General features: G+C 40.4%; 1 protein-coding gene across 1 annotated transcript in view; it reads right to left on the bottom strand.

Annotated features, from left to right (window-relative positions):
- Positions 1–16365, bottom strand: part of LOC133633672 (CUB and sushi domain-containing protein 1-like) — a 1183208-nt gene that overhangs the window by 521380 nt on the left and 645463 nt on the right. The window contains exons 4-5 of the mRNA XM_062026293.1: positions 5244–5438; positions 956–1163 (exon numbers count right to left, since the gene is read on the bottom strand). Of these exons, the coding sequence (XP_061882277.1) occupies positions 956–1163; positions 5244–5438 (403 nt within the window). The remainder of the gene's footprint in view (positions 1–955; positions 1164–5243; positions 5439–16365) is intronic.

Genomic DNA, 16365 nt, shown 5'->3' with positions numbered 1-16365 from the left:
AGGCTAATGAGGTCTCTCGGGAATGGCAGCATTTTTGCATCTCCTAAATCAATTGATGATGTGTAGAGAAACTCTAAAATAGGTCTCAATAGAGCCCCCAATAACAACAATGTTGTTTTCTCCACACAAATGGCCCCGTAGACATCTTTGTTGTTGACACCGATGGACATTATACAGTACTGTGTTGAGCCTTTCTATGTTTCCCCAGCACCTTAAAGGCCTGCATAAAGGGCCGGCCCCTGGCATAAACACAATATGCAGTTGTTTAGGGCCACAATGACAAGGGGGGGCCACATGATCAGTAGCTGACTTCAGTAGCTGATCATGAAAAGGGTCGTCGTGCTCTGCAGGTGTTTGCTTGTTCTACTTTGATGGACTGAATTGCTAATAGATAACATTCTACTTTGTTTCTGCTAAACGTCGATTCAGCGGTGAGTCAACATGTTTTTGTATTAGTTTTAATTAGGTTTGGCCGTGTCATTTTCAAAAGCCCACACTGATACTTGCTAATTGAACTTTGGTTCAAAAACTGTCATTGTGACAGATTTACGTCCATATTTCTCAAATGGCTGTACTATTTAAATGTATATTGTAGCAAAACATTTTCTTCAGCAATTAATCCAAATTTATATTATATTAAAAACATTTAAAAAATGGCTTTAAAGGGTTTGCTAATCGACCTGTCCAATATATACAGTAACTTATCTCTCGCACAAAGTCAGCTTTGATAGGCTCCAGCTCACCTGTGCCCCTAATTAGGTCAAGCGGTATAGACAATGGAGGGATTTGATACAGTTAAAATGTCTAAGTAATACAGCTTTTTAAAGAGACATAAAGGTAGAATTATGTTACTTCATATAAAGAGCAGGAACAGGTTTATATGCAATAACATATAACATCTCTAAATCATATGTTATCATTGTGTGTAATTTGGCTCTGCACATTTTTTTCTCACCATATACTGGGCGCCTCCGTCCCGCTGATTTCCAGGAAGTCATACTTGTCTTCCAAAAGGAAGTCATTGAAGACAAGAGCTATCGTGTCTCCCGGTTCAGCAAGAATTGACCACGTGCAGTCCAGATTGTTGTCATACTCGGCAGGATATCCAGGACTAGTTATAGAACCTGCGGTGCCTCGTAACGTGCCGCCGCACGCCCCCTCCGCTGGAGAGAGAAGAATGAGGATAATAAGTGAATGATGCATTAGCTTGCATGTCCACATGCTGTTTTGAGTGTCTGTCTATTGTGATCCAATACAAGAGTATAGAAAGCAGGAGCGGTAAGCACTTATTCTTTCACGCCTCTGACGGCCATTACACCTTCATGAAGCCATGATGCAATGATGATCGTTTTGGATGAGGCGTTTTACACCTTTCTTTTCTCTCCAGGCACTTGCCTTAAAGCTTAGACACAGAAATAAAAATACATAATCATACAGACGAATAAAACATGTTGGTTATCTGGATAGACTGCACCAATGGCTATTGTGTTTTCAAGTCATATGTCAATGTCGATGATTAGTTTACAGTACGGGCCTATGTGTGACACATTTGTAATATACTAGAGCTGCAGCTATCAAATGTTTTAGTAATCAAGTATTCTATCGAGTAATCGAATAAATCATATTTTTGCTTAATTAAGGTTTAATTATACATGTTAGGATGTGCCCTCAATTATTGCGTTTGGCCTAATTGTCTTTTATTTCCTAAACGCCCGTTTTCATTATTGAAGGCTGACACGCACAGCTGTAATGCGTCCGTGGTTGATTGTGCCAATGTGTGTGTGCTAATAAAAACAGGTGCGCTCACAGCCCTATTATCTGTGTGGTGTGACCGCATAAACCAAGTTCTTGTGCAATCTGATGATTATTATATGGTGCCGTTTAAATGTCGGCTTCCCCACGCAAATCCGCTGAGCTGTTTTCCACCTGCTAACAATACATAAACAATATAAAAAGACAAACCACTTAATAATGACAACAACAGTTTTAAATTTTACGAATGCAATACAGTTCATTGCATGCAAAATAGTAATCAATGTTCATTTTGCCATCATAACATGTTTGAGATGGAAACACAAGTATACAAAATTAGTTCAAAATGGATATTCCCTGAGAAAGTTAAAATAAACATATATTCTTAGTAGGGGTTTGGGAAAAAATCGATTCAAATTCGAATCGTGATTCTCACGTTGTGCAATTCAGAATCGATTCTCATTTATTTTTTATTTGTTTATTTATTTATTTATTTTTTTGTTTTATTTTTTGTTTAATTAATCAATCTAACAAAACAATACACAGCAATACCATAACAATGCAATCCAATTCCAAAACCAAACCCGACCCAGCAACCCTCAGAACTGCAATAAACAGCGCAATTGAGAGGAGACACAAACACGACACAGAACAAACCAAAAGTAGTGAAACAAAAATGAATATTATCAACAACAGTATCAATATTAGTTACAATTTCAACATAGCAGTGATTAAAAATCCCTCACTGACATTATCATTAGACATTTATAAAAAAAAAACAACAGTGTCACAGTGGCTTACACTTGCATCCCATCTCATAAGCTTGACAACACACTGTGTCCAATATTTTTACAAAGATAAAATAAGTCATATTTTTGGTTCATTTAATAGTTAAAACAAATTTACATTATTGCAATCAGTTGATAAAACATTGTCCTTTACAATTATAAAAGCTTTTTACAAAAATCTACTACTCTGCTTGCATGTCAGCAGACTGGGGTAGATCCTGCTGAAATCCTATGTATTGAATGAATAGAGAATCGTTTTGAATCGGGAAAAAAATTGTTTTTGAATTAAGAATTGTGTTGCATTGAAAATTTTTTTTTATTTTAAATCGAATCGTGACCCCAAGAATCGATATTGAATCGAATCGTGACCCCAATAATTGATATTGAATCGAATCGTGGGACACCCAAAGATTTACAGCCATAATTCTTAGTATCAAAAATAAAACAATAATAACAGTTTTCATTGTTTCAAACATAAAAAAGTGGATTAGGTAGTGCCTTTATTACTGCATTTCAAATGTGCAACTTCATATTCAGAACCAATATGGCTGACAGGAACTTGGCACACAAGTGCTACTGTAACAGAGGTAATTTATGATCTCAATTGCTTACTGTCTTACTACTCTTCTTATGTTAATGTCATTTTATTTTAATGTCATCTTATCTAATGTATTACATTTACATAGTATGTAATGTGACTCTTTATTTTGCAAATGTTATTATTCTAAGTTTAGTACTGTGATTTCCTGTGAGGCCCATGTGTGTAGTCAGTCTGCTCTCTTCTGTGTGACGGTAAGTTGTGCTCTCTGGCACCCCGTGAATTAGTTTGATAGCTTTCAGCTAACTTATTATCAGGCTAGCTGTGTTGCTGTAGGCCTAAAGGAGACACAATTATGTTAAGTTGTGTTTTGTTTTATTTCTGTTTGGGTTTAAAATGTATAGAGAAGGCTGATTGGAGACTCACTATGATTGTTTTCACCAGGTATTGTGTGTTTTTTTATCGTGTGTTAATGTGTTTGTCAGTCTGCTCTCTTCCATGTGACGGTTTAAAATGGATAGAGAAGGCTGATTGGAGACTCACTATGATTGTTTTCACCAGAATAAACTATGTTTGAGCCGGAAGAAAGACTGGGTGTCGTCTTTTGGGGAAAAACACAACGCAAAGGAGTACTACATCGCTACACTACCACTGTGAACAAGGACTTGGAACTCTTGTAAATAATGTAAATAATTCAATGTATATACTCTGATGATTATCTTGTGTGATGACTGTATTATGATGTTAGTATATATTTTATAGTATATATCTGTATCATGAATCAATTTAAGTGGACCCCGACTTAAACAAGTTGAAAAACTTATTCAGGTGCTACCATTTAGTGGTCAATTGTACGGAATATGTACTGCACTGTGCAATTTACTAATAAAAGTTTCAACCAAAAAATCTATCAAAAATACATTCTATAGAGATTATAGTGGGTGCAAGTGCAAGCTATCCAAGTAGCATGTGGTTGCATGACTTCAATAACTCGAATAACTTTGCACGACGACTTTCGCGTGGTTACTAATGAAAGGCTAATTGAACACGACAGCTTGGATAGCGTTGTTAGTTTTCAACACCTTTTGACGGCATTTGATGACTTCGCGGGAGTGAAAGAACACATCCTGGTAATCATAATGAATAGCATTTATTTTACTAACACAACTTTTGCGTTTGCATTTGATGATAGATGACTTACCCCGCCTCTGGACGTCCCTCAACCAATGCTTTCTCGACTGGTGCTACAGCATCAAATTTGTGCTATTGTTGTACGCAAGCTCCACTTTGCAATGTTTTCATACTACTCGTTTTCCTTTGATTTTAGTGTGAAGTGTTACCACAACTTTTGTCGCTTCTTAATTCCCTCGTTTTGCTATGGCTCTTGTCCACTGCTTTCTGCGGCGTCTGCCATTGCGAGTTATGTCCGCGAAAAACTCAAGCGTATTTAAAAGAGCGGTGTTGTGCAGTGCAGGAGGCGTATGATCTGTGACGTGAACACGCTGTGCAACACCTAAACAGTCCGTGCGAAAAGTGAGCTTTGACTACTGTTTACTAAACAAGGCAAAATGCCTGTAAAAAAAAAACTTAACGGCATCTCGAGGCAGCGAAAATTCCTCATACATATTTTGTAATCGAATTACTCGAGTTACTCGGGGAATCGTTTCAGCTCTATAAATATACTACAGAGTACGTGAAGGCATTTAGGAAAACTGATTCAGAATCACAGTTAGAGTCCCAAAGGAAACTATCCAATGAGAGCTTTGCGGAGAGTGAATAATTCAACAATGATTTTTTAAAACACAAACCTGCACCGGTTTATTCTTGTGTGCAGACTAATGAACCATTGCAGGGGGCTTTGAGGAAGGATTTGAGGCTCCATCTGATTCATAGAATGGCTTGTTACATAGTTTAAACTCGACCTAACTATGATTTAAGGTAATCGATACACAGGGGGGCTCTCGTCTCCCTCAAGCCCGTGACCTCATGATCGGGTCTTTCTGTTCTCATGACCCAAGCAATTAGTTTTCATATCGCTTCTGGCTTATTACTTTCTGGAGATCTATTTTACTCATGAATTACCAGCAGGTAAAAAGCTGCTATGGGACACGGTGCAAGTGTTAATATCAGTCAAGGGTGACAAAGAAAGCAAGAAAGGCTCTTACCTCGACAAAAAGGTGAAGGGAAGTCCCACTGTGCCCCACTGCCTGCTGATACAATACATGTGAGGATATTATGTCCTTCCAGGACGAAGCCTGACTCACAACTGTAGCGGATTTTGTCCCCAATGTTGTAGCGAGCACCATGGATGACTCCGTTGGGGATGAGTCCGGGGGTGCCACAGGTATGGCTAGGCAGGACTGAAACACAAAAATAGAAAATATTAATTACGTCTATTTATTTTGTTGTATCAGGAGATTGAAATATATTTAGAAAAAAGAACAGATGAAGACCTAAAACCGTAATATACTGTAATGTGGTTATGACACAGTTATGTAATTTAAATGAATACAAAAATTATCAACATAGCTGACATAAATTCTGATGGAACGAGATATTTTCCATATATCCATATTTTGTGTTACTTTTTACTTCCGTAGTCATATTACAAAACAGCTAGTGCTTTTCCAAATTGTCTGCTTAGTAAAAGGTTGACTGTGTGTTTGAGGCCTTGGAGCGTCTGGAATGCAAGCGGTACACAAAACAAAATGGGGGAAGAGTACAGGAAGAGGGAGAAAAAGGCAGACCGGATAGAGCCACGCATCGGGATAGTTTGTGCAAGGCTGGTCTCATTATTGCCAAAGCTTTGACAATAAACAACGAAATACCAACTACTGCTTTTGGTGGTCAATTTAACTTCAGCTTATTTGCCATAAAAAAGAACTTGGGAGTGGACAGCAGACTTTGACTTCCTTGGGAGGAAGAGCTGTCGACGCAACAATTTGGGGCTTCGTCCGAGATGGCACGCTGTTGATCGATGACTTCTTGCAATCTTCTGGACAGATTCAATTGGCCAATTCAAGGTGAGCAGAACCTTTCTTTTTAGATAAAATCTGCGTTAGGAGTCTGTCCTGAAGTCTGTAAGTCAAACACTATATTGAACCCCAGCACGCAGAGTTGTGATTTCGATAGATTGATTGCATTTTTGCCGAGCCTGCCATTGCATTAAAATTGTAAATAAGTGGTCAACTCACGCCATTGTGTCTCGATTACCATGACGGGCAGTTTCATTGACGAGTGAACTAATAGTTGGGTGTAGCTTACCCTGGGAATTTGGTCGTCCCTTAATGAGTTCGGGTTGCAAGATCCCAGTGACGATAAGAGGGCACTGAACTGTAAGGAAAAGGCTGGAGGCCATTTGTAAAAGGTACAAGAAAGACTCCCGGGTTGAAAGATCCCTTTGCGTTGAGGGCACTAGAATTAAGAAAATATAGACACAATGGCCTTGGAGTGTGACAAACAGAAATGTGATGGCGGTGGGGAAAAATGTGATGATTGGCTGCCGTTCAATGATCAATTGAATGGACGGTTGTCGACAATGGAACTAGCTGGTAGAGAAAAAAAAAAAGAGAAAAAAAAAAGAGAACGTTCCTTGAAAGGGTTAAGAGGGAGTTTACAATACTCGAAAAGTCGTGAAATCAAACGTCTGGTAAAATAAAATAAAAAATAAATTTAAAAAAGTAACTGGAAGTTTTATGGTAAAGTGAAACGCAGAGAGTGTGCTGCTGAGTGTGAGCGTGTGTGAGTGGGAGTGCTTACGCGTGCTCGTGTGTGTGTGTGCTGCTGAGTGTGAGTGTGTGTGAGTGGGAGTGCTTACGCGTGCTCGTGTGTGTGTGTGCTGCTGTGTGTGTGTGTGTGTGTGTGTGTGTGTGTGTGTGTGTGTGTGTGTGTGTGTGTGTGTGTGTGTGTGTGTGTGTGTGTGTGTGTGTGTGTGTGTGTGTGGGTGTGTGTGTGTGCGCTGGTGAAAATGGAACACTCAGGGAGAGAATTTAAGAGTTTGGCGTATGATAAAAGTAAACGGGGATTACGTGGAAAAAACGAAATGCAGCAAAAGAAACGATGATTAATGACAGAATGAACTGATTGGTTTTTTGTCTGCCGCGCATGCGCAAGACAATTCAAACGACCCGCCCAGACTTTGACTAAGTCACCGCCCCCTACTCCAGTGACAAGAGAAGGAGGTATTAACACGCCCCCTCTAAGATTAATCCTGCCTCCGAAAATTAACCCCTTGTACACGTCTGACCATTTTCTCCGGCTAGACATTTTTGACACATGACATTAACACTTTGGACATACTACAATATAAGTTTCTTGCCGATGCATACATGCAAGCCATTGTTGACCTTGCTTTCCCACCTGTACCTCCGGGAGGGAACCTTTGGCCAAACACTTTGGACAAAGTTAACCCTGATATACACGGTGCCAAAAACAATATATGGCAGGACATTTTATTTATCCCATGCAAAATAGGGCTAATGACAGAGCAACAAGGAAACGACTACTTAAATTACAGATCGCTGAAGATAAAAGGTTAAAAGAACCAAAAGGTCAAAGATCAGCTAGGGTATATTCAGCAGTGGGTGACCTTGCTTTTGAGTTCCAACAGGTGGAGGAAAGAATCCTCAACAGACGTGCGGTTGGACTCGGGTGGTGGACAACACGATGTTTCAAAGCCGGTCTGGGGTATACGCTGTTTCGGCTGTGACCAGCCTGGTCACTGGAGTCGTGACTGTCCGAGCATTTCCGAACAGGAAAGGTTCCGTCATGCCAACAAACGAACACGAAGGCGTGTAAGAGGACGCCCACATCAGGAGCCGCAGCAGGAAGTACCGACGGGACCCCTGCTGGACATGAGTGTCAACGGACAATTTTATCAGCCACCCATTCGATTCTGAATGCAGAGGTGCCAAAAAAACTGGGTGCTTCCTCTTTAAAGGTCGAAGGCTTCGCTGGGGTCACAAGAAGGTTACCTGTCACCAAACCACTTCCGGTTCAGATTGCTGGACCTCCTTTACAGACTGTACCCTGACATTCAAATCGCAAAGAAGGAACATTCCTTGTGTTACCTGATGGCTGAACCACCCAGCTGCGACACCACTACCAAGCATACCACAGCCTGAAACAACAGGAATGGCTCTAACGGTGAAAACCCTGACTGACTGAGATACTTCCGTGTGTTCTGCCACCCGACTCGCCATATGTTATGATTATTTATATATGTTGGAACTCAAGGTGTGGCTGCTCATGTTGACCTATCTTTGCAACAGCTAGCATGGTATAAGATGGACACAATAGTGTCCCACATTGTTCCCTTGCTCTCTGTCTCGCCTACAAAACCAAAGAACTTAGGTCCAATGATAAGACACGGCGTAGCTGCCAAACATTACACCGACACCCAAATACCACATTTTCAATTGTTTAGGTTTAGCCCATGATTAGGTTAAACACATAACTATGGGCTGCACTTTAGACACCTGTAGGCTACGAGGAGCTAGCAGCTACACAACAGCTGAGCTAAAACGACACATTACATATTTAAGCATATCAAATAATTATAGTTGCTCATTACATACACATAGTCGTCAAGACAGAAGTCTGATAGAAAGTATTCAGTAACAAACGTGTCTGCATCATTCAACTTTCTACAACATGAGCTTGACTTAATAACATTGACCATCATTGCTATGCCGATGACACCCAAATCTATGTAGCGCTATCACCAAATGACTATCGCCCCATAGATCTTCTGTGCCAGTGCATTGAGCAAGTCAAACACTGGATGTGCCAAAATTTCCTACAACTAAATGAAGATAAAACTGAGATAATTGTTTTTGGTGCTAAAAAAGAAAGGTTTAAAGTCATCCAACACCTTCAATCACTGTCCCTGAAAACCTCAAATAAAGCCAGAAATCTTGGGGTTATTTTAGATTCTGATTTACATTTCGACAGTCACATCAAATCAGTAACAAAATCGGCCTACTATCACCTCAAAAATGTAAAAAGACTTAGAGGGCTCATGTCAGCTCAAGACTTAGAAAAACTTGTACATGCCTTTATTACCAGTAGGCTAGACTATTGTAATGGTCTTCTTGCAGGTCTTCCCAAAAAAACTGTCAGGCAGCTACAGCTTGTTCAGAACGCTGCTGCTAGAGTTCTAACAAAGACCAAAAAATGTGAGCACATTACACCAATTCTTAAATCCTTACATTGGCTCCCTGTACATCAGAGAATAGATTTCAAAATCCTCCTGCTCACATATAAATCACTACATGGTCTAGGGCCCAAGTATATCACTGATATGCTCCCACTATATACGCCCTCTAGATCACTAAGATCTTCTGAGACCAATCTGTTAGCGGTTCCAAGAGTAAACTCAAATCAAGGGAGATCATCATTCAGTCACTATGCAACACATAGCTGGAATAAACTTCCTGAAGATGTCAGACTCTCCCCAACTCTCACTACTTTTAAAACTAGACTGAAGACTTTTATGTTCACCTTAGCTTTCAGCTAAATCTTTTAATCTTTTAACTTTTAACGTCTGCACTGTTTTTATTTTTATTGTCTGCATTTTAATTTTGCTTTTATTTTTTTTCATTTCACTTTGTTGTCTGTGAAGCACTTTGAGTCTGCCTTGTGTATGAAAAGCGCTATACAAATAAAGTTGCCTTGCCTTGCCTTGCCTAATGAATTATTGGGGCCACCAGGTGTGGTAAAAATTCAAAATACTATTGCTAAAGCATCCGCCATAAGGGTAGTATTTTTCTAGTATTGGTGACAATATAAATATAAGCATATTTTGTTACTTTCACCATATTGAATAAATTACATAAAAGATAGGGTTTAGTCGAGTTTGAGTTATTTGTGATATCGCTAAGGGGTCCCCTACCCTAACAACACCCCCCAGTGGACCATAGAGGCTAAAGAGACAATCATTGACCTCAAACATGACCTGTCCTCCGCTACTTGACTATTAGCTGACCTTTTTCTTAGATGTTTCTGAAAGTGATAGTATTACTAACACAGTCCTTTTTTTTCAGAAACACAAGGGGGCGAGTGAGGGTGGATACAGACTCCTTGGAACAAAATCGACAATCATCCGACTCTGACACATTCCATAGTTTTAACGTTTTTACCGCGGGTAAGAAGTTATAACTAATTTTAATTTGAAAATAACGATTTTACACATCGATAGTAGTTCAATAGATCAAATTTAGAATATGGAGGAGGTGAGGGTGAACCATGTATAGTCTTTGATTTCACTGATATGATCAATACGGTACAAGGGAAAAGGTACGTACTGACTTGTGTTGACAATCACAGTGGTTGGCCGGAAGCAACAACAACCCCAAAAGAGGATGCAATATCAGTAATTAAATGACTTGTGGATGACCTAGTACCCCGACATGGTTTCCCCAAAAAGATTAGGTCAGACAACGGCAACCATTTAAAACAATACTCACTTAGCCTTGGTCGAAAAGGCTTTCGGACTAGAACACAGGTTTGGGGTACCATCCTGAGTCCCAAGGCAAGGTTGAAAGGATGGACCAGAACATAAAAAACTAATTGGCTAAAATCTGTGCACAGACCAAATTTAATTGGATTGACATGTTGCAATTAGCGTTAATGATCATTCGAAGGTCCGTGAATAAAACTGTTTTACCGCCCTTTGAGTTTTTCACCCTATGAGCTGCATACAGGTCAGCCATTCACAGGACCAGCAGCCCCCCATGGAAGGAGGACTCAGCGTAAAACCAAAATGGTATTTTACACAAAAAATTGCAGAATTTGTGTGCCAGTTCTTCTGTACAGATTCCCTTCCGCCCGCTGAGAGGGTCAAGATCAAGGTCATCAAACGCAAGTGGACGGAGCCCAGGTGGACTGGTCTCTTCTAGGTCGTAGAACGGACGTCCCACGCCCTTCGACTGGCTGGTGGAGGGGACACCTGGTACCACCTCTCCCTCTGCACTACAGCTGAAGAACCTGACAGATCACCAGGGGATGTCATTGCTGACATCGCCACAACATCTGCCCCTCAGCCCAGGAGACGAGAGAGATTTTCTACCTACATTACTCTTTTCAACTTCTATATTGTATATCCTTATTTGAGACCAGCCTTTATAGTCGAAGTTATCCAATTTCTCTTACTTGTTTTCAGCATAACTATCTGTGTCGTTATATTAAGTGAAAAGTTTGATGTTTATCCCCGTTTCGTTACCTGAATTACTCTGATTTTGATAGACGAAAGGCAGGATGTTACACGCAGTAGTACTCCCTGACGGACTGGTGTTTAGGCTTGTTCTACTGTTCTTGTGCCTCAGTCCTTCCTTCCCCACGACAGTGACTGACAAATGTCTTAAAACATACGGCGGACTTGAAATAGACTGGGTTAGGGGGGACAGCAAGACTTATTTTTTTGACCTGTGCAGCGTGATTAATTACGGGGGACACAATAACTATTACCGTGGTAATAACCTCTATATTTGTTACGACTCAACCCTGAACCATTGATGTCGGATGCAGACAACATACTCTGGTAAGTTGTGCCCATCGTCCCTTTTATGTTGTTTTGGGGCTTGACCTGACTGATACAGACGCTAAAGGAATTATTAAAATGAATGTCCTTGAGAGGGCGTTAACTACCTCTACACCCTCTGTAGCACCTAAAGTACCACCCCACCTCGGTGGTGTTTCAAAGGCTCACATCCGTGCGTGCTAATGACATCACCACCGAAGGCCTGGTAACTTTGACCTTTGACCTTAGGAGCGGGTGCAGACAACCTGTGGCTCAGGTGGATGCCAAAACCTGGGTGACTGTGTTGCTTCTTCCGCTGGATGTCCTTTTCCCCACACATACCCCGCCCCTTTTAAGTTGACTGACATAAATGGCTCAGACTGTCTTATTTCCTTGTTCTCTGAACCCACACCACTAGGGTGCGATTTGTTGGCTAGTGTGTACCCTCCTGTTGACAATTCCACCCGACTTCTTCCATTTGTGGCCCAAAAGCTGAATTACACGTGTTTTCAATTCAAAGGACCCTCTTCGTCCCCCAACAAATTGGGTGACATTAACCCTTCCTGGTGCACCACACTGATAGATGGCTCGAGGATAGGCCCTTGGGCACGAGCTGACTTATTCTGGTATTGTGAGGAGCACAGATTGTACATTAGAATTCCAAAGTTATCCGTGGGGCTTTGTGCTATGGTTAGACTGGTGACCCCACTCACTCTAGTGGGTACCAAATTAACTCCCCTTGTAACTCCTGTCTCAGCTGCCACTCTAACTCCCCGCCGACACCGTCATGTTTTATCTCGGAGGAGTGTAAAGGGCTCCTTCGATTTGACGAGGAACCCTGATGGTGTTTACTTTGATGCAATAGGCCAACCTAGGGGGGTCCCCTCACAACATAAATTGTGGTGTGAATCCTGTGCAGGTTTCGAAAACCTTCCTATCATTGGTGCTATTTTCCCTGTGACGGCTACTAAAAATGTTGAACGCATTAACTATGTTTTTTATAATCTGTTGAGACTGACCAACCTGACTCGTGACGCCGTTGAGGGACTTGCTGAACAACTTGCCCCGACCTCCCTCATGGCCATCCAGAACCGCATAGCCCTTGATCGCATCCTAGCCAAGGAAGAAGGTGTGTGTGCAATGTTTGGTGACCAATGCTGTACCTTCATTCCTAACAACACTGCCCCCGATGGCTCAGTTCAGAGGGCCTTAGAAGGCCTCCATGCCCTGTCCAGGGAACTTACTGAAGTTTCAGGGGCCTCTGACCCCTTCAAAGATTGGCTCCAGAGCACATTTGGCAGGTGGACTGAGCTAATTAAGTCTGTCCTGGTCTCAATTGGAGTTTTTTTTTTTGGCCATCATAGCCTCATGTGGCTGCTTTATCGCCCCTTGTGCTAAATCTTTATGCACCCGCATCATTGTTAGAGCTTTAGAAGGTCAACCCCACCCTGTTTCTGAACTCGTTATGACTCTAAAGGGGGTAGAGCAAAATGGAGACTTTCGAGAAATGTTGGTTTCCTTCCCTGACCATGACGACAGTGACGTGGACTCCCTCCATCTATCTCCAATGTAAATATGCTGTTGTTTTTATTGCTAGCTTGCTCAAAGAAAAAAAAAACAGCACCTACTTTAATGTGGGGCGTGCTTTAGAAGTGTTTAACTAGTAGTAAAAGATCTTATTAGAAGATCTTAAAGGGGGAGTGATGGAACGAGATATTTTCCATATATCCATATTTTGTGTTACTTTTTACTTCCGTAGTCATATTACAAAACAGCTAGTGCCTTTCCAAATTGTCTGCTTAGTAAAAGGTTGACTGTGTGTTTGAGGCCTTGGAGCGTCTGGAATGCAAGCGGTAGACAAAACAAAATGGGGGAAGAGTACAGGAAGAGGGAGAAGAAGGCAGACCAGATAGAGCCACGCTTTGGGATAGTTTGTGCAAGGCTGGTCTCATTATTGCCAAAGCTTTGACAATAAACAACGAAATACCAACTACTGCTTTTGGTGGTCAATTTAACTTCAGCTTATTTGCCATAAAAAAGAACTTGGGAGTGGACAGCAGACTTTGACTTCCTTGGGAGGAAGAGCTGTCGACGCAAAAAAAAAGTACATTTTTGAGCTAGAGCTTATTATATGGAAACAATTGATTGTGGTATTTGTGGCAGAATAACATGAAAGAATGTGTGCTATTGGCCATTAGCAGGTGAAATGGAAGTTGTTGTCCCTAAATACAAGTCTGTGCATTTCAAAACTTTCCCATTTCAGAACAAGTAATTTATTTGGTTTCTATTGGGGTAATGGGTTGGTTATGCCAATTAGTATGAAATTTAGTTGTGTGTATTAGGAAATGATTTTAGTTAAAGTGTGTGTTTTGTTGCTCGGGATCAGGATCGAATTATGTACTTTTATAGACAGCATAGCAATTCACATAAAAACAAATGGTCCAATATTGCACCTGACGTCACAGCCGACACTTGGTGGGCAAACAGGCCAATTCAGAGCTGACTGCCTCTGGGGAGTTGCAATTTTCCATGCCAACAAAGTAAGCATGCTTTTGCTCAAAAAAAAGGTGCTACTTTTAAAAATTGCGCTAGCTCAATTCATATTTTAATTGGATGTGCCATATACATGCAACTGATTAGCATAGGCAATTTTAACACCTTCACATCTGGTAATGAAAACAACAACTAAGATACACATTACAATCTAACAGCTGCTGTGCAATAAGTACTACTTACAGGCTCAACAAAAGACAAGACTGGCACATTCAACTTAATGGCAAAAACTTTTTCCTGCCTACAGGGATACACCCACAACCAACTGAAATGACTACAAACTTGCAAATGAGACACAGAAGTGCAAAACGATACAGAGGTAAAGACAATATTTATCTCATGATTTATATAACATGTACATGCATTAACCATCTTTATAAGCCCTCTACACACTTCATGCAGATTTCATAAGCAGCCATAAACACTTCATACGCTCTTAAAACACTTCATACACTCTAAAACCGATATAATTTTATCATGAAGCTTCAATGGCTACTCAGATTTCAATGTAGTTCGCAGTAAGTGAATCACAAAGTTGCGATGGAACACAGACTCACCACTTGAGAGCAGTTTTTATTCGCATTTTGTGTAGAATATATATTAAAAAGATTTCATTTTAAAAACAAATTGATATTTATTACCACATGAACACACATAAAAGTACTGAAAATTCAATACTAGTATTGATTCCCATGTACCAGGAATAGGTACCGTATCGATTGAAATGTGAAGACACCCATACTGGTTGTCGACAGTTGTTGGATGACAGTGACAGTAGCTAAAGGGAGCTCATGGTCTAACTGGGCCAAAAATCAATCTCCTGCTGGAGCCAACATGCCAAGAGGGCAGCAACACAGCCGCTGAAGTACCAACCTGGAAAAATTCCATCTATTCTACCACAGTATGTTGTGTGTGCTTATACAACTGGAGCGTGTTAACTTGTTGAGTGTGTAATGTGTGTCCAAAAGCTTGATTGTGTGTGAGTGAGTGTGTACATGTAGCCGAGCTAAATTTTATTTTATTTTATTTTAATTTTGGTCAATTATTCACAACATTTTTTGTTGTGAACTTCCCCAAAAGTGTTTCTCATTGTAAATAAGTTCCACTCTATTATTTTCCGTTACATACCTTTTTGTTTCCCTGGGGGGTGATTTGGCGTCGCACCTTTGTGACCAGCTTCAGTGAGCACTGACGCTCGGAGCTGGTAAGTCACGTTTATGTCTCTCTCCTTTTGTTTTTTTATAAACTTTTTGGTTGTCGTTTTTAAAAGTGTTTTGTGGGAATGCACACTGTTTTGTGACTTGTTGGTGTGCATGTGTGTTGAATTCCCGAATGGCTGTTGAATTGTTGAAAAAAAAACGAACTTTTGTATGCTAAAGGATGTGTGGATTAGCTTGGTTAGCTTACTGCTAGCTGCAGTTGTTGTGGGGTCTCTTGTCTCATGAGTTTGTGCACGGGTCAGGGGCTCTGCTGTGTGTCTGTGTGGACATCTTGTGTGCCGCTGTAGCATTTATATGAGTGTGTATTTTTTTCTTTATTCTTTAGTGGAGAGAGATTCCGTTTGCCGTGGACTGTGTGTGATGCCCTGTTTTTGTTTTTTCCAAAAAAACGTATGTCTGTTATGAGTTTTTTTGGCTTAGTTTATTGTATAAAAAATATAAAAATAATTGATGTTGGTGGGAGAGATGAGGTGTATGGCTGCACATTTAAGAATTCTTTTTCTTAATATATATTGTTATTTGCTGAAGTATATATTTTATATACTGTGTTTTATTTAATTAATTTATTTGAGACTATCATGCTTTTTTTTTACCTTTATTATTAGTATTTCCATTTCCACATTTAAACATGTATAATTGAATTGAGTGAGCACTGACGCTCGGAGCTATGGAGAGAGATTCCGTTTGCCGTGGACTGTGTGTGACGCCCTGTTTTTGTTTTTTCCAAAAAAAGGTGAATAAATCCCCGTGATTCAACTCCGGTGTGTGTGCCTCACTAAGAAAATACACAACGCAGAACGCTGACTGTTACATACAAAATACAGACAGACTGTCTATATATAAGACATACACAGTTTAATCAGTTTTTGTAGGTTGTTCCAATTAAACGCTGGTATGGTAATTAGACAAAGCTTCACCATGAGACACTGAGAACTAGGACAGGAAGAACAAAAAAGGCAGAATGGTGAGGAAGATAATTTGAAAAAGAAGCAGGAG

Source organism: Entelurus aequoreus, linkage group LG02 (assembly GCF_033978785.1).
Source record: "Entelurus aequoreus isolate RoL-2023_Sb linkage group LG02, RoL_Eaeq_v1.1, whole genome shotgun sequence".
NCBI classification, from domain to species: Eukaryota; Metazoa; Chordata; class Actinopteri; order Syngnathiformes; family Syngnathidae; genus Entelurus; species Entelurus aequoreus.
This window is presented reverse-complemented; position numbering and strand designations above follow the sequence as displayed.